This window comes from Onychomys torridus, chromosome 6 (genome assembly GCF_903995425.1).
Source record: "Onychomys torridus chromosome 6, mOncTor1.1, whole genome shotgun sequence".
In the NCBI taxonomy this organism is placed as follows: domain Eukaryota; kingdom Metazoa; phylum Chordata; class Mammalia; order Rodentia; family Cricetidae; genus Onychomys; species Onychomys torridus.
The window spans coordinates 77,455,925-77,476,817 of NC_050448.1; the positions used below are offsets into that span (position 1 = coordinate 77,455,925).

At 39.5% G+C, this 20,893-nt stretch overlaps 1 protein-coding gene across 3 annotated transcripts in view; it reads right to left on the reverse strand.

Annotated features, from left to right (window-relative positions):
* Nucleotides 1-16,622, reverse strand: part of Sycp1 (synaptonemal complex protein 1) — a 103,025-nt gene extending 86,403 nt beyond the window's left edge. For 2 of the 3 annotated variants that reach the window (XM_036191300.1, XM_036191299.1), the window contains exons 1-8: nucleotides 16,512-16,622; nucleotides 14,912-14,996; nucleotides 14,492-14,549; nucleotides 14,127-14,166; nucleotides 12,278-12,442; nucleotides 10,727-10,794; nucleotides 8,880-8,953; nucleotides 4,957-5,015 (exon numbers count right to left, since the gene is read on the reverse strand). In XM_036191300.1, coding sequence (XP_036047193.1) covers nucleotides 4,957-5,015; nucleotides 8,880-8,953; nucleotides 10,727-10,794; nucleotides 12,278-12,442; nucleotides 14,127-14,166; nucleotides 14,492-14,549; nucleotides 14,912-14,996; nucleotides 16,512-16,622 — 660 coding nt within the window. Of the gene's footprint in view, nucleotides 1-4,956; nucleotides 5,016-8,879; nucleotides 8,954-10,726; nucleotides 10,795-12,277; nucleotides 12,443-14,126; nucleotides 14,184-14,491; nucleotides 14,550-14,911; nucleotides 14,997-16,511 lie in introns of all 3 variants that reach the window. The other variant, XM_036191298.1, reaches the window with a different exon arrangement.
* Between the last annotated feature and the right edge of the window lie 4,271 nt (nucleotides 16,623-20,893).

Genomic DNA, 20,893 nt, shown 5'->3' on the forward strand with positions numbered 1-20,893 from the left:
GGTCTAAGAAAATGTTCGAAGATATATAAAGTTCTAAGGATATGAATACTTAAATTCTAAGAAAATGATTTAAAATATGTAAATACACCGGGCGGTAGTGGTACATGCCTGAAATCCCAGCACTCAGGAGGCAGAGGCAGGTGGATCTCTGTGAGTTTGACGACAGCCTAGTCTACAAAATGAGTTCCAGGACAGACTCCAAAGCTACAGAGAAACCCTGTCTAGGAAAAAAAAAAAAAAAAAAAAAGTAAATTCCTGTAAAGGAAAAGGAAGTGATTTAAGGTATATGAAAATGAAAAATGTTTCAGATTTCTTTTCCCCTTCTATGCTATTGTTATACTAAGATTTCAAAAGTTCAAAGTTTTAACAATGTTCAATGGAGTTCTGGTAAGCTAGTAGAGCAATGATTAGTATTATCAGTCAGAAGCTCAAGATTTTAAATTTGTTTCCTAAGTACAGACCTAATACTGCTTCTTATCAGCATAAAAACATTTCTGTCCAATCTATATATCAGGCTCTCTGGACAGAGGGGGGAAAAAAGGGGTTAATGCTTTTTTTCTTTTCTTTTGTTTTTTGGGTTTTTTTTTTTAAATGTGTATGTGTGTGTGTGTGTGTGTGTGTGTGTGTGTGTGTGTGTGTGTTGTTGTTGTTTTTTTTGTTTTTGTTCTTTTTTTGGTTTTTCGAGACAGGGTTTCCCTATATAGCTTGGTGCCTTTCCTGGAACTCACTTTGTAGACCAGGCTGGCTTCGAACTCAGAAATCCACCTGCCTCTGCCTCCCAAGTGCTGGGATTAAAGGGGTGCGCCACCACCACCCGGCTCTTTTCTGTTTTTTATTAACTTTTTTGTATTTGTTTTACATACCAACCATAGTTCCCCCCTCCCCTGATTCCCTTCCCCCACTTCCTTTCTAAGACCCCATCATCCACGCCTCAGAAAAGATAAGGCCTCCCAGGGGAGTCAACAAAGCATGGCATATCAAGATGAGGCAGGACTAAACTTCTCCCCCGTCCCTGTCCCCCAGGAATCAAAGCTGAGGGAGACATCCTACCACATGGAATAGGTTCCAAAAAGCCAGCTCATGTGTCAGGGACACATCCTGTTCCCACTGCTAGGGAACCCTAAAATAGACCAAGCTACACAACTGTCATCCACATGCAGAGGGCCTAGGTCAGTCCCACATGGGCTCCCTAATTGTCAGTCTAGAGTCTAGTGAGCTCCCACCAAATCAGGTCAGATCTTGACCCCCTGGCTCCTACAATCCTTCCTCCCTCCCTTCAACAGGACTCCTGGAGCTTGGCCAAATGCTTGGCTGTGAATCTCTGCATCTGCTTCCATCAGTTACTCGGAAGGGGAAATTGATAAGATCTCCTGGGTAAACTGGGGGGGGGGGAGGGGGCGGAGCGGTAGAAGAAGGAAAGGGATAGGAGATGGGAACATGAAGGATCAGGATGGTCAAGTTAGGGGAGGGATGGACGGAGAGCAATGAAAGAGGTATCTTGATAGAGGTGGCCATATGGTGTTAGGGAGAAACCTGGTGCCAGGGAAAATTCCAGGAATTCACAAGAATGACCCCAGCTAAGACTCCTAGCAATAGTGGAGAGGGTGCCTGAAAGAACTGGCCTTCTCCTGTAATCAGAGTGGTGACTACCCTAATTGTCATTATAGAACCTTCATGGTCATGCTTTTTTTTTTTTTTTTTTTTTGGTTTTTCGAGTCAGGGTTTCTCTGTGTAGCTTTAAGCCTTTCCTGGAACTCACTTGGTAGCCCAGGCTGGCCTCGAACTCACAGAGATCCTCTGCCTCCTGAGTGCTGGGATTAAAGGCATGCGCCACCACCGCCCAGCTCATGGTCATGCTTTTTAACCCAAAGCTATGGTCTTTTCTAGGACTCAAAGGCATGAGTCTACTCCAGCTGTTATATAGACACCTGTTAGCTGCTTTTTCTACAATGTGGATTTCAATTTCAGCACAGAGTAATGTGACTATATCTAAAACTTTTATCCTTTTGTAATCTAAAAATTTCATGTAAGTTTAAAAGAATCAACGGAGTTCTAAGACTCGGAAACACCTCTCACAGGTCAAAAGGACTCCAGATGAATACAACCTGTTTCCCATCTGCCTATTCCTGAAAGTGAGATCTCATTCCTGATCTTAGGACACCTCCCCTCCCCCAATCACTAGGACCATGAGCCTGAAAATTCCAAATGTAAGACTTTTCTTTAAGTTCCTAAACTTTAACTTCTGTCCCTAATCTATATCTGTCTCAGCAAATTTTCACTTGGCTGATAGATGCCATCCAGGAATCAGCTGCAGACTGCTAACTGCTGAGCTCTGGACTTGCTAAAAGCTAAGGTAAACCAGTAAAGCCAATGTGATTGCTCCTTGTCTCTTCAGCTGGGTCACGTAACCAGAATCTTCTGGTGAACACCCCATTTCCTGATCCCACTTACAGTTTCTGACTAGGATTTCAGCCTTCCTAAGCCCTCACAACAATATCCTAGCATCAGCCAGAACAGTTACAGAAGAGAATATATCTCCCCTTGTCCCCAATAGGCTGAAATACTGAGTCTAAAAATAACTCCCTGGCATAGGGGACAAAATAGCTACCTATAGTAGTGCCAATTGTCATGCCAGGAAAATGGGCCCAGAAATATCAACAGGTAAATTCACTCACTGGAATATTTCTACAATAGGACACTTTGACCTGCTCTACGTAAAAGAGAGGTTATTGTATAACTTTAAGAGAAAATTGTTGTTTCTATACAAACTATTTGGGATTAATTGCAGATAATCTGGCTGTACTCAAAGAAACATTGCAAAACAGTGGGATCTGAGATGAAATAAGTAACTGGTGATCATTCTCATTTCCAGGTTCCTCCTAGATAGTAATTCTCATGTTAGCCATTTCAGGGCCTTGGACCCTGAAATTTCTACAAATTCCTGTTAGTTCTTGCACATTAATACCTTAACTAGATGATAATTCCTGTCTGGGTATCATTAAACTGATGGTTATTAGATCCCAATATAAACAGGTACCCACTGAAGAGTCAACGATTTGACTCAAGGGTAATGTGAGAGCCAAATACCTCCAGCCCTTTCCCAAGGACAGATACTTACTGAAATACTGCAGGCTACTGTTTACGGGAGAAAACAAGCCACATGTTTTTACTCCCCTAAACAAATTTGACTCATCTGCACTGAATGTGCTTGATCATATGTAGGCAGGAAGTACATGGGCAGGAAATACATCAGAATGTACCCTTGCCCAATTGGATGTAAGCAGGAAGTATGCAGGCAGGAAGTATACATCATGATGTGTTCTTGCCCCTGATTAGACCTGGTGGGAAGTACAATGGCCTTATGGGTTTGCCTTTTTAAGCCTCTGCAAAATGTGATTAGTCCCCATTTCATGGGAACCCTGGAATGGACCTGGCCAGAGTCCATCAACCTGCCCAGTATTTAACTGAAGCTTGCTTCAAATTTAGCTTAAAATTGTGGTGATGGTCTTATTCTCACCTGGTAGGATTAACAATACAAATTATATGTATTTAATATTTTATGTATATTTACATGTATGTATGTAAGTAAAAAAAATTATAGAATGACTAATGTCACGTAACACCGAACAAGAACAAAGAGAATACTGTCACTCTATTCTCTTAACATATTTTAACATACAATAATCTCCTACCACAGTCCATAAGATTTTAAGGGGCTTATACAAACAAGCATTAAGATCAAAACTATCATTTTAGACTTATCTGTGCTTATTATATTTCTTTCTTCCCCAATAACATGAGGAAGCCTCATAAGACTTCAAAATTATGTTTGCATAGCCTGATAGTACACATTTACTTAACATTCAATAAATTTTGCTTTACAAAAATCAAATTATTTTATTCATTCATTCATCCACTAAATATTTACTGAATGCCTATTATGTGTCTAGAACTATTTTAGGCACTTAGGATACAATATAAAGCCCACTGTACTGGAAATTTTATATTGAGTATGAGAAAGAATATGCATACATATAAAATAAATGCGTATATCAAGCAATTGTCATGTAGCTTTAAATATTCTTCATAAAAGTTAAATGAAATAGGAAGGTAGAGAATAACTGAATAATGATGTTTGGATTAATTGTACAGTTAGAGAGAAAAAAACAATGTTCATAAGCACATATAAGAGTTTGAACACAAAAGTTCTGAAAAGAACAAACAAAGCATCAAAAAAAGCTAAGAAACAAAACAGAAAAGGATTACAGCATAAAAACGAAGCAGAAAGTAAGATAAAGGTAAACAGGAACAAAATATAGATTAGTAATACTCAACTTTTTTTCTTCAAATCAACAAGTTATATGTCACAATAGGCTGGTCTCTGACACAAAGCAACCAATAAATATTTAATAAACTAAATTGTATTACTAACGTGTTAATTTAAGAGGTATTACAGAGTTGGAGAGGTGGCTTTACAGTGAAATCATGTGCCATGTGGCAATACAGAAGACCAAAATTTGAATCCCTAGAACCTTTATAAATTCTAAGTGGGAGTGGTGGCCTGCCTATTATTCCTGCCTTGGAAAGCAGAGACAGTAGATCTCTAAGGCAAGCTGGCCAGGGAAATTAGCCATATCAGCAAGCTCTGGGTTTGACTGAGATACCCTACTTCAAAAGATAAGGTGGTAGAGCACAGAAGGAAAATTCCTGACATCAACCTGAGACTCCATATACACATGCATAGACATGCACCCATACTCATGTGAACACACACTACTATATACAAAACGTTAGTTACTATTCATAGTTTAGAACCTTAAGAATTTTACTGGTGATTCAATCATGCAACTATTAAATAAAGATCTTTTAGCAATTACAAATGACAAGACCTCTGTAGCTATCACTCTGCTTAGAAATTCTTTTACTTAAAATAATAATGCTTTTACTAACACTTACCTCAATGTTATTATTTAAATCCACATAAACTTGTCTGGTTTCTTCTCGTTCATATTCATCTGTAATTATCATTAAAAACTTTAAAGTTAAATTTTAAAACATAACATCAAGATATTTCATATCTCAGAAAACATTAAAACATTTCAAATTATGTGAGTACATAATTCAGTTCTGAGTTTCTCAAAATAGCATCAGAAAAAGTCTGGGTTTTGAACTGTTATGCAAAAATCTTGAAAGTTTCTATTCCCTAAGTAAAAAAAGAAGGTACACTGAAAATTCTTTGACCCAAAAGAGAAGCAAGGTCACAGAGCAAGCCACTACCTTCAAAAATAGATAAGCAAAATCACAATTTACAATTTATTCTGAGCAGAAAGGCAAAACAGAAAACTCTGTGAGCCAGAACCAGCATTTAAAAAAGTAAAAATATCTGACTTATAATTGGCATTTGCTAGTCACTCAATGTGGATAAATCTGAGATTAAAAATTTCAAAGGGATAGTCATGGTAGGCACAACATTCTTACAAGCTTAACTTCTTACAATTTTCCTAGGTTCAGATGTTCCAACAAGAGGAAGTGAAAAGGGACTATTTGAAATACACTATAGGCATTCTGTTCCTAAGGAGAGCTTCCCTGTGGGGGAACCTATTTAACTAGGACAAAATCATAGACTGACTGACCTGGGGAAGGAGAAAGAACTGACTCCAGCCTTCCCTACAGAAGAATTAAAAATATACTGTTCTAACCATCCCTAGACTACCATCTAGGAGAAGGAAAGGAAGAAAAAGGGAAAATAATGGAAGGGGAGGAAGGGAAAGAAGGTGAGAAGAGAAAAGGAAGGGAGAGAGGAGGGGAGAGAGGACAGGAAAGGAGAGGCAGGGAGAGGAGGGGAGGAGAGGAGAGAAGGGGAGGGGAGGGGAGAGGAGGAGAGGAGAGAAGAGCAGGGGAGGGGAGGGGAGAGGAGGAGAGCAGAGGAGAGGAAAGGTAAGGAGGGGAGAGAAGAGAAGGAGAAGAACGGGAGGGAGGGAAGGAAAGGGAGGGGAGGGCAGGGAAGAGAACAGAAGAGGAAGGTCAAAGGCAGGAGAAGGGAAAATAACAAACTCCAGCACACTCTAGCCATTTTGTATATTGCCCCACCTAAAGGGAAGGGAAAGTAATTAAAAGTTCTTAATTCATAGGCAAGGATTTGCTAAAAGATTGAGGCCTAATCACAGGTCTACAGAATATTTCCTACACCTCTCCCTGTCCTCTACACAATACCACTGTTACTGAAGACCAATTTATATCAGTTCCATATGCAGCTGTAAAGTAGTAAGGCACAAGAACAACAAAAAACACAGAGCAAATATGAGAACAAGGACGAGAAAGAACAGAGATGACAGGAATTACCAATACACATAAAAATAGTAAATGTAATAAAGATCTTAATAAAAAACAAAGAGAAACTTTCAGAAAGAACAGAATAAAACTGTGAGAAATGGGAGTTGCAAGAATAAAAAAAACTGTGAGAAAGTTATAAAAGATGAAATACAAGCATAAGGAAACACTAGAAAAGAAAGAAACAAAAGTACTATTTCCAACAATAGCAACTAAGAATTTCCCCCAAATTAATGTCAGACACTAAACCACATATCCATGAGATTTGAGAAAAATAATCAAAAGAGAAAAAAAGGAAAAAAATTACATCTAATTCTATTTCAAACTACATGAAACCAAAGATAAAGAAACTAAAGGGGAAAAAATATTAATGAAGAAAAAATTAGAATTAGAGAATAAAGGCAAATAAACACATTTTAATTTGCAAGGTTCAAGATCAGAAGACTAAGGCCTAAGGATGGTCAGCCTGAACTAAATGGTGAATCAGAGCTATTAACTCCTGTAAGTTATCCTCTGGCCTCCACAAATATGCTATAGCACACTGTTTGTGTATAGGCATGTGTGCACATGCACGCACACACAAACACACACACAATAAATGTTATTTAAAATTTTTTAAACTTTCTCTAGACAAAATAGATTTGTCAGTAGACAAGCTTCAAAAATGTTTAAGTTCTTTTGAGAGAAGGAAGTAATATAGGTAAGAAATTCAAATCTGCATAAAGATGAACACCAAAGAAGGAATACATGAAGGTAAAAATTTTTTAAATTCTTTAGTACTGGAATCAAACTCAGAGCCTTAAGTATGGTAGGCAAACACTCCACCACTAAGCTACATTCCCAATCCTTCACTACTTCCTGCCTCTACTTCCCAAGTCCTGCAATTATAGGCAAGTGCCACCACGCCAGTCTTATTATCCTTAATCAATCTAACATGCAATCCATGTAAGTTTTACTGAATGAGTCAGTGAGTGAGGAGTAAGTGAATGTGAATGTGAAGGCTTAGAACATTACTGCATACTTCTGTTGACTTTATAAACATTGTCCATTTGTTTTAATCTTTTTCTTTGATAATAAATTAACCTAAGCTTATTGCAATTACTTTATTTTATAAACTTTAATTTTTTACAAGAGTCAAAACAAAATACTGTACAGCCATACAAAAATATTTTCTTTCTTCAAATCCTTATTATATACTTTTGTTTTTCTTGGTCCTTTGAAACAGACTCTCACTACATAGCCTAGGTTGGCCTCAAACTTACAATCTTTCGGCCTCAGCTGAAATGCTAAGATTAAAAGCATTTATCACCATGCCTAGTATTTTCTTTTTTTTTTTTACTTTTTAAACTTTCTGGTTAAAAATGAAGATATGTACACACAAATTTATCTGAGGTATACAGTGTTAAGATAATAAACATTGCTGGGAGGCAGTGGTGCATGCCTTTAATCCCAGAACTTGAGAGACAGATCCAGGTAGATCTCTGTGAGTTCGAGGCCAACCTGGGCTACCAAGTGAGTTCCAGGAAAGGCGCAAAGCTACACAGAGAAACCCTGTCTCGAAAAACCCAAAAGATAATAAACATCGCTGGGCGGTGGTGGCGCACCCCTTTAATCCCAGCACTCAGGAGGCAAAGCCAGGCTGATCTCTGTGAGTTCAAGGCCAGCCTGGGCTACCAAGTGAGTTCCAGGAAAGGCGCAAAAGCTACAGAGAGAAACCATGTCTTGAAAAACCAAAAAAAAAAAAAAAAAAAAAAAGATAACATCACTGTATTCCATTTCCACATCTTGCTCCATTGGAAAGTTTTCAAGAACAGGAACACACATGGAGCTGTCATCTCCTATGATAACGAAAATACCTTCTTTTAGAATACCTCTGAAGGACCTGCTTGAGACTCTTGTAAAATTAACTTTTTTTTAATGTGGAAGTACACTTTTAAATAGAAACTGAAAAATATAGTCTAGAAAATTTAAAAAGCAGCAACATGCTTGATTATCAAGTATTATATAATTAATTTATGTGGTATACTTTCATACAACTGGCAGTGCTAGAGGCTTGTTTACAGCAGCATGGCTACAAATTATTGTACACTACAGTGTTACAAAGGCTCCATTACTAGATGAGTATGGTATTTTTTCTATATTCTTATGGTACATACCAATGTCCTACGTATACTCTACTATTGGCTTTAATGTAGTTATAAAATGTATCAATATACCGTACCTACCCCACAGCATTGTATTTCCTATTATGGGCATGGATTTATATCTTATTCTTGATTCAATGCCATGGTAGTTCTGGACAAAATAGACTACTCATTAAATCACAATTGAAATGAATATTAATTACAAATATATACTCTTATTGATATTTATTACCTTTCAAAAACAGAAAACTTAGCTACTTCTTACATTAAAAATAAGATGAGACACATAAAATTCAATAAAATCAAAATTAATTCCAAAAACTGAAAAGGCAACTTTTCCTCCAGTCTCCACCATTAAATGAGTAATAAATTGATACAACCATATAAAATAAGAAAGATACCTACATTTATTTGTCTTTTCTGCAGATCTAGCACAGGTTTCCTTAAGCAGATTACACAAATGTCTTGTAGCATTATTCCTGAAAGAAAAAAAAAATGGTTCCCCTAAGTAAAATAATACATGGAAGTTACAGACATATAGTTAAAATTTTAGAAAATTTTTAAAACATTATATTTTATATATACTGCATATCACACAGTAACAATTATATCAAGAAAAAGTAGAGACTATTATTGGCAAAATCATTTAATAACTGCTTCCCTCTAAGTGACAACTCCTTACCAGTCTCTAGGCAAGTACTATTACAATTAATACCCTCTCAGAAAAAAGGTTCCAGGTTTATCTAGGAAAAATGATAAGGCTAAATTTTTCATTTACTAATTACTCCTAAACTACTCTTGATGCCTGTCCTAGTTTGCGTTCTATTGCTTGCTACACCGTGACTAAAAGCAACTTGGAAAGGGTTTGACTTACATGTCCTGATCACAGTCAATCACTGAGGGAAATCAGATCAGGAACCCAAGCAAAAGCACAAGCAGGAACCATGGAGCAATGCTGATGATTGGCTTGCTCCTCATGGCTTGCTCAGCCTGCTACAGCCCCAAGCATCTGCCAAGAACATCACTGCCCACCGTGGCAAGGCCCTCCCACATCAATAATTAATCAGGAAAATATATCACAGACTTGCCTACAGTTCAATCTGATGGAGGCAATTCCTCTAACCTTCAAAACCAAAAGTAAGGTAATTTTTTCAGCAACTATTCATTGTCTGAATAAGATCTCTATTTGTATTAATTTACTAATATAAAGAACAATTTGGTTTAGTTTTGCAACATACAGTTTTTCGGTACAAATGATTACACTGACCAAAAAAAAAAAAAAAAAAGGTATCTGAGAGGAAAAAGCAGTTCCAAATTGGGCTGACTCTATTTTACAAGTGTTGCTCCTAGGGCAACAGTGACACGGGAAGATGGACAATATGCAAAGGTAGTTCTAGGGAACAAATTTTTAGGCATCTTTTTTGATTTCAGGAAATGATTCCTCCTGACACCTGACATTTCAGAAAGTGAGAAGTTATTCATCATTAGGCAGCTTGCTAAATCTAAAAAGGTAGAATGGGTGTATCTACTTTCCCCCAGCACTCATGCATGACCTGATGCTTTGGTCCTGGAAACCTAACAGAAGCAGCAAGGGAATGAAGAAGGTGCACATAGACACATATACAGAAGAGCTAGCATCAGGTGGGCTGCACTCACTCTGATGGAGCAATGCCAACTATGCAACAACTGAGAACAGCACAAAAGGAGCTAGCTAGTCTTGGTAGGAGGACTCTGAAGGGGAGCAGTCTCAGGTTTTGGGGGTTTTTTGTTGTTATTGTTGTTGTTTTGGTTTTTTTGGGTTTTTGAGACAGGGTTTCTCTGTAGCTTTGGAGCCTGTCCTAGATCTCACTCTGTAGCCCAGGCTGGCCTCAAACTCACAGAGATCCGCCTGGCTCTGCCTCCCGAGAGCTGGGATGAAAGGCATGTGCCACCACTGGCCCACGGCTGCAGTCTCAGGTTTTCATCATCCAGAAAAGGAAAGCTACAGTTATTAGTGTTTGAACACTGATCAACCATTCATAAATACTCTTATTTGCACACAGTCACAATTCTCTTCAGACCAGAGGAAGGCTTTGCCACACCCCAGGTCTGAAGCTGTGCCCATGACAAACAATACACATTCACTCAGGACTTTATCCACTCCCTCTTGGCTCCACACACACTCAGGCAGAAATTATTGGTATGCTACATAACACAAATAAAAACTATCTTAGTAATAAATTTGGAGGTAAAATCATTAAATTACTACTTACTCCTTTATTAAATCTTTGTTTTCTTGAATTTCTTCTTCTAATTTCAAGCTTACTTTCTCATTTTCAAACTAATTTACAAAATAGAAAAAGTTAATCACATTTCACTTAAAAAAATCAGTGAGTATCATTAAGCAGGTTTTCTATACTAGCATGTTATATAAGTTCTATAAGATTTTCTTTCCACATAAAAGGAAATTTTTGTTGCACTTTTTGAATTGTCCATAAAAATATGGGTTTCTTTGGAAGATAAAATGTTATAGAATACTAGTTTGGGATGTGTTAATTTTTTTATGCTGTGGAACATTTGTTTAATGATGCAAACATGTGTTTATGTTACATTTGTTTATGTTGCATTTGTTTAACTCTGTGAAGCTGTTACTTTGACTGTCTCAAACAGCTGATTGTCTAATAAAGTGCTGAACAAGGCAGCAGAAAGGATAGGCAGGCCTGGCAGGCAGAAAGAATAAACAAAGGAGAAAAAGAGAGATCAGGAGGAACAGGATAAGGAGGGGGCCAGGACGACTCCAGGGCCCAGCCACCCAGATACACAGCAAGCCACAGAGTAAGAAGTAAGGAAAGGTAAACAAAAATAGAGAAAGGCTTAAAAGATAGACGGGATAATTTAAGTTTAAAAAAGCTGGCTAGCAATAAGCCAAGCTAAGGCCAGGCATTCATAAGTAAGAATAAGTCTCTGTATAATTATTTGGGAGCTGGGTGGCAGGCCCCCAAAATAGCAAAGAGCCAAAGAGTAAAAAACAACCAACCTCTGTGGAAAACATGAGGATCAAGGAGTTGAAGGGCCAGTTTCAACAAATACAGTGAATCTGAGGCCAGACTGAGCTACACAAGACTAAACCCTATCTATCTCAAGAAAGTGTAAGGGGAAAACAAAATGGCTCAGCCAGTTAGGACATATGCCACCACACCTAGAAATCTGAATTCAATCCTCAGAATATACATGATACAGAAAAGACTAACTCCCACAAGTTGTCCTCTGACTTACTTACACACACACACACACACACACACACATTCATACCATAATAAATGTAAAAAGGGAAGAAGGAACCTTTTACTCTCATCAGCTTAAAATTTGCTGAATGGTCAGTAAAAGCATTCAATAATATATAGTACAATATTATCTCTAATAATTTTGAAGTGTATGCTATATCATTTCAAAATTTTATGTGTAAATACATTGATATATATCACATCAAATTAACATCAATAGGACTTAAAATTTTAAACTTTGTAATAAATTAATGTCATTAAATTGGTTATTATCTAATTATTCCTTTAATCATCTTCATTGAATTTTGTGTAATTTGTGTCATATTCACTCCTAAAGCTGAACTGCAACTTTAATTAATGAAATTTCAAAAAGCCTTGTTCTCAAAATATCTGCCATATAAAATTAGCCCAATTTGCTTTGAATTAATACTCTATTTTCCACAGTACTGTGCTAATATTTACTGTGTGCCATATTTTTATCTTTTTATTTTATTTTGATTCAAATATTTGCCATATTTGTGATTCAAAACTTCGTTATACCTGCAGTTCCTGAATGGCTTTTCGCTGGGCTTCAATTATCTTTCTGTTTTCTTGCAACTTATTTTCCTTCTGCTTCAGTTCAGATTCTATGTTCACTTTCCACTTTTTGATCTTTTCAGCCTCCTTATACAGTTTTGAATACAGTCTGCTCATTGGCTCTGAGTTCTATTTAAGTGAATTTTCAAAAGTTAATTCTGTAAGATTTTAATATAGCCAACTACAGTTACCGACCACAAGTACATATGTATTAATGGTGACAAACTGCACTCAATTTATACTTAACAGGATTAACTCATAGTATCAAGACAGTATATACTACTTCACTAAAATTACTGAATAAAGTCAAAAACTGAAAAATGCTAAAGTTAGAAACAATTTCATCAGTAAGAGAATCTGACTGGATAAAAGCTCAAATACACCACTCCATAAGAAATATATAAATGTTAACAATTGTCTCAAAGCATTTTGATTAGAGAAATTAAAAGTGTGATGTTTAAAATATAATGACAAGAAAAATAGAAACTATAATATGTAATTTTCTTTCTTCTTTTTTTAAACATTTTTTTAAATTTTTTAAAAGATTTATTTATTTATTATGTATACAGTATTCCGCCTGCATGTATCCCTGCAGGCCAGAAGAGGGCACCAGATCTCATTACAGATGGCTGTGAGCACCATGTGGTTTCTGGGAATTGAACTCAGGACCTCTGGAAGAGCAGTCACTGTTCTTAAGCTCTGAGCCATCTCTCCAGCCTCATAATATGTAATTTTCAATGAGCCTAAGGTTTTATTTACATTTCTTGCCTTTTTTATCCACATTATATTAGAAATACCAGACGAATTTGGGTTTACTTTTCATTTTGGAGCTGGGGATCTAATTCAGGGCATCTCAAATGCTATGCAAATAACACAGCTCTAAATTAAAACTATCAAGCTTCATTTTAAAAAAATTACCGCCGGGTGGTGGTGGTGCAAGCCTGTAATCCGAGCACTCGGGAGGCAGAGGCAGGTAGATCTCTATGAGTTCGAGGCCAGCCTGGTCTACAGAGCTAGTCCAGGACAGGCTCTAAAGCTACAGAGAAACCCTGTCTCGAAAAACCAAAAAATTACTGATATTTGCTTACTGATAACCTGTTATCAAAATATAAACTGGTTCCAATTTTTATTCTATGACACTATGAAGCTTAGCAATAGACATAGAGCACTTATCAGGCCATTTAATTCTCCTAAGTTTAGAAGATACACTACAAGAATGATTTTTATAACTAATATCAGAACTATGTCATATCCTACAAATGCATTTCTTATACAATCAAGCATCCACACAACAATTTCATTAAATATTATTTTTGTAAAATGCTGGCCTTCTCACATATTGTATTCATCTCTACTCCTCTAGTCTTAATTTTTTGTTTAAAATTAAATTTCTCACTGGGCGGTGGTCCCAGCACTCGGGAGGCAGAGACAGGTGGATCTCTGTGAGTTCGAAGCCAGCCTGGTCTACAAAGTGAGTTCCAGGACAGCCTCCAAAGCTACAGAGAAACACTGTCTCGAAAATAAATAAATTTCTCCAAAAGAACTGTTGCTTTTACCCAGGAAAATACAAAAGCTTAGCACTTCAAATACTTTTAGAGGAAAAAATATCTGGAATGGAAATGCAACTTTGTGGTAGTAACTGGCAATGTATATAACAAAATGTTTCTATGCATGAGGCTCTGATTTAGTCCCTAGAACCACAAAAAGAAAATTTTCAAAGAATATATTTTAAAATATTAACCAAATATTAATACTTAAAAAGGTATATTCAAATAATAAATGCAATTTCAAGAATAAGAAGGAAATATCTGACCTCAAAATCGGAGTCACTTAGTCCTTCCTGATAGTGGCAACTGCCAGAATTAGCAACCTAAAAGATTAATGTTTCCTATAAGATTATATTTTTAGAGCTATTGATAGTTAAATACACACGACTACATGGCCAGCAAATTGGCTTCATGAGTAATGGCACCTGCCACAACAATAACCTGATTTGAGCCCTAGGTCTGCAAGTTGTTGTCTGACCTTCACACATGTGGTATATGCACAGACACACACACAATGCGTACAAGCACATATGTGCATAAATAAACATAATAAAAAGTGCACAAGCCTACTAATTCCACAACTACCATTTTTCTTCTTCAAATAATTTATTGTCTAACAGATTGTATGTACACACTTTCACTAACCTGTTCAAGCACTGGCAAAATACTAAGTTTTTGTAAAGCAGGATCTGGAAAAAAAAAAAACTGGTATTAAATATGAGAACATGTTTTAAATTATTTTATCTAGTTGAATGTCAAGAATATCAATGTAACATTTATATTGTATTTTCAGTAACTGGCAATGTATACAACAAAATGTTTCTATGAAAGTTGGTGGGGGCTGGAGAGATGGGTTAGTAGTTAAGAGCACTAACTGCTCTTCCAGAGGACCCAGGTTCAATTCCCAGCACCCATATGGTAGTTAGCAACTGTCTGTAATTCCAAGATCTGACATCCTCACACAGACATACATATAGGCAAAACAACAATGCACATAAAATAAAAATAAATTACATAAAAGAAAGTTGATATATTGTTTGTCCAAGCCTACCTGTATCAATGTTTTCCCGACTTTTTGAGAGACTGGACACTGTAAATGGAACCCCAAAATCACCTTCCGCACATTTGTTGACAGTCTAGAAATCCAAAGAGGTTCCTTAAATATTCTGTTCAATACCACTTTGATACCTAACAATGTGATACCCAACTATATAGTATCCATATCTACTTAAAGAAGCCACTGTAATTATAAATCCTATGATGTATAGTGTTTAAAATATCAAATGCTTCTGCTATGCAAACTAAGCAAAATTTTTAATTATGTATTTATTTCTCCTAGTAAGATGTACCTAAGCTATAAATTACATAACAGAAGCTTTGTAGATATTTTGGAATACTAGTAATTTTAACAGTTTCCTTCAATCTCTCTTCAACCAAATTGAGATTTACCTTCACTGAATCAAATTTCAATGTCTTGCCTACAGCAGAAATTTTCTGCAGCATGTAAAATTAAAATATTAACTGCACCATCCTCATTTCCATATTCTACTTAAGAAATTTAAAAATAAAATGCTGCTTCACCTGAGAAATCTAGTAATTAGAATTTTACTAATTAATTTCTCCTTACCCTATCTATCAGGAAGCTCAATCATAATATTGATTACTATCACATATAGTCATTTGTCCAAATAGTCTTAATTTTCCTTGGTACAATTCCTAATTTTCTTGTATTTTTTCCTTATAAATTACCTCAAATCCTGAGAGACATTTTCTTCAGCCACTGGTTAAGTGTCACACTGCTGTAAGCAACACTAATGAAACACACTGGGTCAAATACACACACAAAAGAAACAAAGTAGGGCTGGAGAGATGGCTCAGAGGTTAAGAGCATTGGCTGCTCTTCCAGAGGTCCTGAGTTCAATTCCCAGCACCTACATGGTGGCTCACAACTATCTGTAATGAGATCTGGTGCCCTCTTCTGGTGGGCATACATGCAGGCAGGACACTATATACATAATAAATAAATCTTTAAAAAAAAAAAAAAAAAAAAAAGCACACGAAACAAAGTAGAAGGGGGACTAGCAGGAAGAGGAAAGAAATTAGGAGAAGGAGGATAAAAGGGCTTAACGGGAGGTTCTTACGTACACTGTTCAGTATCACTTTGATATTCAACGGTGCTCACCTACAAATACATTATAGATGCATGTGGATCTGCTTAAAGCCACTGTAACTATAAATTCTTTGATGTACATGCAGCGTTTAAGTTACACATACATAAAAATGTCTTATGAAGCCCATTATGACCTACAATTAATATGGCAAGACATTACAAATAAATGGTTTCAAACTATTCGACCAGAAAGATAATTTAAATGAGCAAACACTATTTATAAAAGGCAGAGTTTTCCAGCAGCAATTCTTTTAGACTCTACGTATGTGTCTGTTCAGTGCCAGCACGTCTCCCTAGAGCTGGAAACGCTGAGCACTGCCCGTGCTCTTGGGCGCCGCCGAGCCACCTCTGCAGAGCAACAGTGATTCTTCAATCTTTTATCCCTGGAAGTAAAGCTAGGCAGATGACGCGGGTCCCGGGGCTGGAACTCGGGCCGCACCGCGCCCGCCCGCCCGCCCGCGGGGAGCACGCGCAGACTGACCTTGAAGTAGCTGGAGTCTCCTCCCGCCGCCGTCTGAGGTTTCACGGCCGACACTTGACTGCTGCTCAGTCTCGGGGGCACGAACAACGTGAAGGGCTTCTGCTTCTCCATGGCGCCTTCCGCGTGGGTCTGCCAGGCCCGGGGGTGGAGGGGAGGGGAAGAGTTCGCAAGGCATGGTTCGCCTCGGGCCTCCACGCGGCCTCGGGCCCGGCCGGAACCGCGAAGGCCGCCCCCGACAGCCCGAGGCCCAGCGGGCCTCCCTAGGCCTCGAAGCCACCGCGCGCCGGGACACGCGGGACCGAGCGGCGCGTGGGGTGTTCGTCCCCCGCCCCTCCCCCGGCCGCCCTCCAGACCCTCACCGTCCGCGGGCTCCGGCCTCAGAACCTCGTGGAAGGACGGCGCGGGGAACGCCAGCACCGGGCGCGGGGCAGCGCGCCGACTGGACGAGGGCGGCTGGTCAACGGCTACTTATTACGGTTGGGCGGACTCCCCAGCTGGCCAGGCTCTCGCGATGCACATCTCGCGAGACTTCCCTTTCCACGGGGCCAGGGGTTCTGACTCTCCACCACGTCGTCGTCGTCGTCGGGCGTTCTGTGGATTCTGGGAGCTTGCGAAGGGTCCGAGGACGCTGGGAAAGCTCACGTGGTGCTCAGACAAGCGAGCTGAGGAGCTCACGGCCCACGGGTGCCAACAGCCACGCTGCCGTATAGTCGTTTTAAAGGATGTATTACTCTCTGGTGTGTGTGTGTAAGTGTTTTGTGCGCGTGCGTGCAAGTCCACGTTCACCACGTGTTCACCACGTGTTCACCACGTGTTCGCCACGTGCAGGCAGTGTCCTGGGCGGCCCTACGAGGGCGGAGGATGCCCTGGAACTGGAGTTACAGAGGGTTGTTAGCTGCCATGTGGGTGCTAGGAACCAAACAGGGGTCCTCTGCTAGAGCAATAAGTACGCGCTGTCCAGCCCCACATAAAGGAGTCATCTCTAAGGAGCCCTGAGCACACCGGAAGTGGTGCTGAAGAAGGCTTGGGGAGTCGGTGCGTGTGTCCCTGCTTCTGCTGTGGCCACACAACCTATACCCCTGACTGAGCACAGGCTGTGCAAAGCCCTGGAGCGGTCTGCGAGTCTTAGGACTCCAAGAAGTAGGACGCTGGGGTGTGAGGAATGGGTGGGGAAATGGCAAGAACGTAGAGACTGCAGATACAAAGAAGAGATGAAGGCTCAAAGCCGGGGCTGGGGGTTAGACTTTACAGAGGAGGATCATGAGGAAATTTTGAGCAGCCAGGCTGGCATGATCAGGTTGGGAAGAAAATTCAGGTCTGTGGAGTGAGACGGTTTTGAGAGCTTGGACAAGATGTAGGGACCAGGATGATCACATGGGGCAATACATTTAGCAGGTCAAATCGGTGTGTTTTAACTTAAGTAAAAGGGAGAGAAATCAAAGGGGCAGGCTTGGATAGCTAGATAAATCATTATCACAGTGCAGAGACAGGTGCAGTGACCAAACTCTCCCGAGTGTACAGGTAGCCTTTCTCTTGGGCTGGCTCCACCTCATGCCTGCAACTTTCCTCAGCAGATGCCTCACCGTCCTGACATCACCAACATGCTGGAGTCTCTATAACTTAGGCTTCACCTTCATTCACAGCTTCATACAATGGCCTCTGAGGGCCTCCTTGCCGGTAATCAGACTCTACCACACATTGCCTGGCCTCGGTGGTCAGTACAAGTTTTCATGACCCCCACTCTTGGATCTAGCCTGACTGCAAAATCAGCACCACTGGCCAAGTTCTATTGCCATCTGGAGACATAGGCTGGGCCCTTGGACCACAACTCCAACAGCCTTTATGTATCTTCAAAGCCAAATCTAGGGAAATGCTTCTTTAGGAGAATGTTTTCAGGCAGGGACCCTGCAGAGAACTCCTTCAGATACATTCTCAGTTCACTCTCCCCTTTCCAAATGAATATGGGTTTTTTGCAAGCTAGAGCCTTCAATGGGTGAGTCGTTCCCAAGGCACCTCTTCTACTGTCCCAATGAAAAGCAAAAGGCTCCTAAACTGCGATAATATTTTTAACAATTATACACTCCTGTCTGCAACTTTAAGCTTAATCAAGATCCTTTCCCTCACAAACCTGCACATTTTTCATATCTTTCCGCTCAATTGCTGAAAACATTGCTAAAAGCAGTAAGTGGTAACTATGCCACAGCCCAAAGAATGCTATCTTGTAATAATTTCTGCCAAACAAATTAGTCCATTTTTTTTAATTTAAACATCAGTTTCTCAGAATATAGGAATAATGTGGCTAGATTTTTGCCAGAATGTAACAGAAGTGGTCTCTAACCCAATTTCTGATAGAGTCTTTGTTTCCCTCTGAAACTTCCTGAGCCAGGACTTTACCGCCCACACTGTTGGAGCTGTGTGGTCTTTCACACTTCAGTGCTGCTTAGGGCAGTCTAGGGTTTCTCTAGCCAACAACTCCGTTTCTAAATTCCTCCCACAAGCTCCTTGCAAAGGCCTACTAATCACAAGGTCAAATTTGTTGTAGATTTGTTGTTTTATATCCCACTTCTCAGAACCAGTTTTCATCTCTTGTTCTTGTGATAAAATAGCAATAGCAACTTTGGTTCACAGCCCCTCATGGTGAGAAAGCCTGCAAGCAGGAACGTGAGGCAGTGGCTCCTGTGGGTCACATTGTAGCCACAATCTAAAGTCCCCGAGGCACCTTGATGGCTATTTTCAGTTGCTTGTTTGCTCTGTTTCTTTTCCTTTTCCCTTCTTTCCTGCTCGCCTTCCTTTTTCCCAAATATTCCCTTGTAATAGCAATGCATTCTATAACTAATGTTCCTAGAGGTTAAATGCTTCTTTTTATGTCCTACACTACTATGTGTATGCTGTAAATGCAAGCATGCTGTTTAAACCCACAGGCTTGCATTTAGGAAACAGTTGAAGAGGATATCATTGTGCATCCACATAGAGACCATTTCATCTGTGTCTGTTCTAAAAGGGAGAGAAATGAAGCTATCTAAAAACATTGCTTTCCAAAGCATTTCAGCTTTGCCTCCTCGTTTTTACATTAATTTTAATAAATTCACCACGCCTGATGGTTTCATCAAAGAGCTAGATCTCCGATTAGCATTTTTCAGACTTTCCTTTAAAACTTCAGCTATTGAAATTAAGCTGCACTGGGTACTCTCAGGGTATTTGTATGTATGACAGTACAGAGTATTAAAATGTATTCCTTTATCTTCAGCTGATATTTTCTTTGGTGGAATAAATTAAGCAGTATAAATTAAAGAAAATCTTGAGTGAACATGGATTATTGACAGGAGTACAGCCATGTGAAGGACCAATGTCTCAGACCCATGATGATAGCAAATCCTTCTTCTGGCCCATGTGTGGATATTGACCATGCGTGTGAAAACTATCACCTGCAGCTTCCTCCTCCAGGATGACTACAACTTGAAATTGTCTGGCTACAGAGACCTTCAACCAAGACTAGCTAACCTGACTCCTTATTCAATGCACAATAAATGTGCTAAGTTTCTCAGTTGTAGAGTTGGTGCCCTCTGTCAGAGGCCCACTTGTGGTTTGAATGAGCATAGCCCCAACTCTCTCCCATGTCTGACTGCTTGGTCCCTACTTGGTGGACCATTTGAGGATTGGGTGTGGCCTTGTTGGAGGGGTGTGTCACTGGGGGTGGGCTTTGAGAATTCCAAAGCCTATATCAGGCTACGTCAGCCCCTCTCTTATCTCACCTGCCTCCAACTTGCAGATCAGAATGTAAGCTCTCAGCTACTGCTCCAGTGCCATGCCTGCCTGCCAGGTGCCATGCTCCTTGCCATGATCATCATGGACTCATTCTTTGAAACTGTAAGCAAGCCCCCAATTAAATGCTTTCTTTCCTAAGTTGCCTTGGTCATGAGGTCTGTTCACAGCAATAGGAAAGTAACTGAGACACCGACCAATCCCAGCTTTTCTGTACTGTGTCTTTGTGTCCGTCACTTCTTCACTCCCTCGTCACCCCAGGCAGGTTTCCAGAACCAAGCCATGCAGCAGGTGGGTGGGGTGAGATGGTATAAAGGCTCCTGTGTCTAAACCTGACAGCCCGTGGAACACACATAGAGGTGGAAGGAGAGAACACACTCCACAGAGATGTCCTTTGATATCCACAGGTGTGTTTGGCATGTACGCACACAAACGTATGTACACACACACACACACACACACACACATTTTTTTAATTAAAAAAAAAAGAGGGAAAAAACAAACGTTGGCAAGAATTGTGAAAGGAAAGGGAATCTTTATACACTGTTGGGAAGAAGTAGTCACTGTGGAAATCACTATATCATTTCCTTCAAATCTAAAAATAGACCTACTGTCTAATC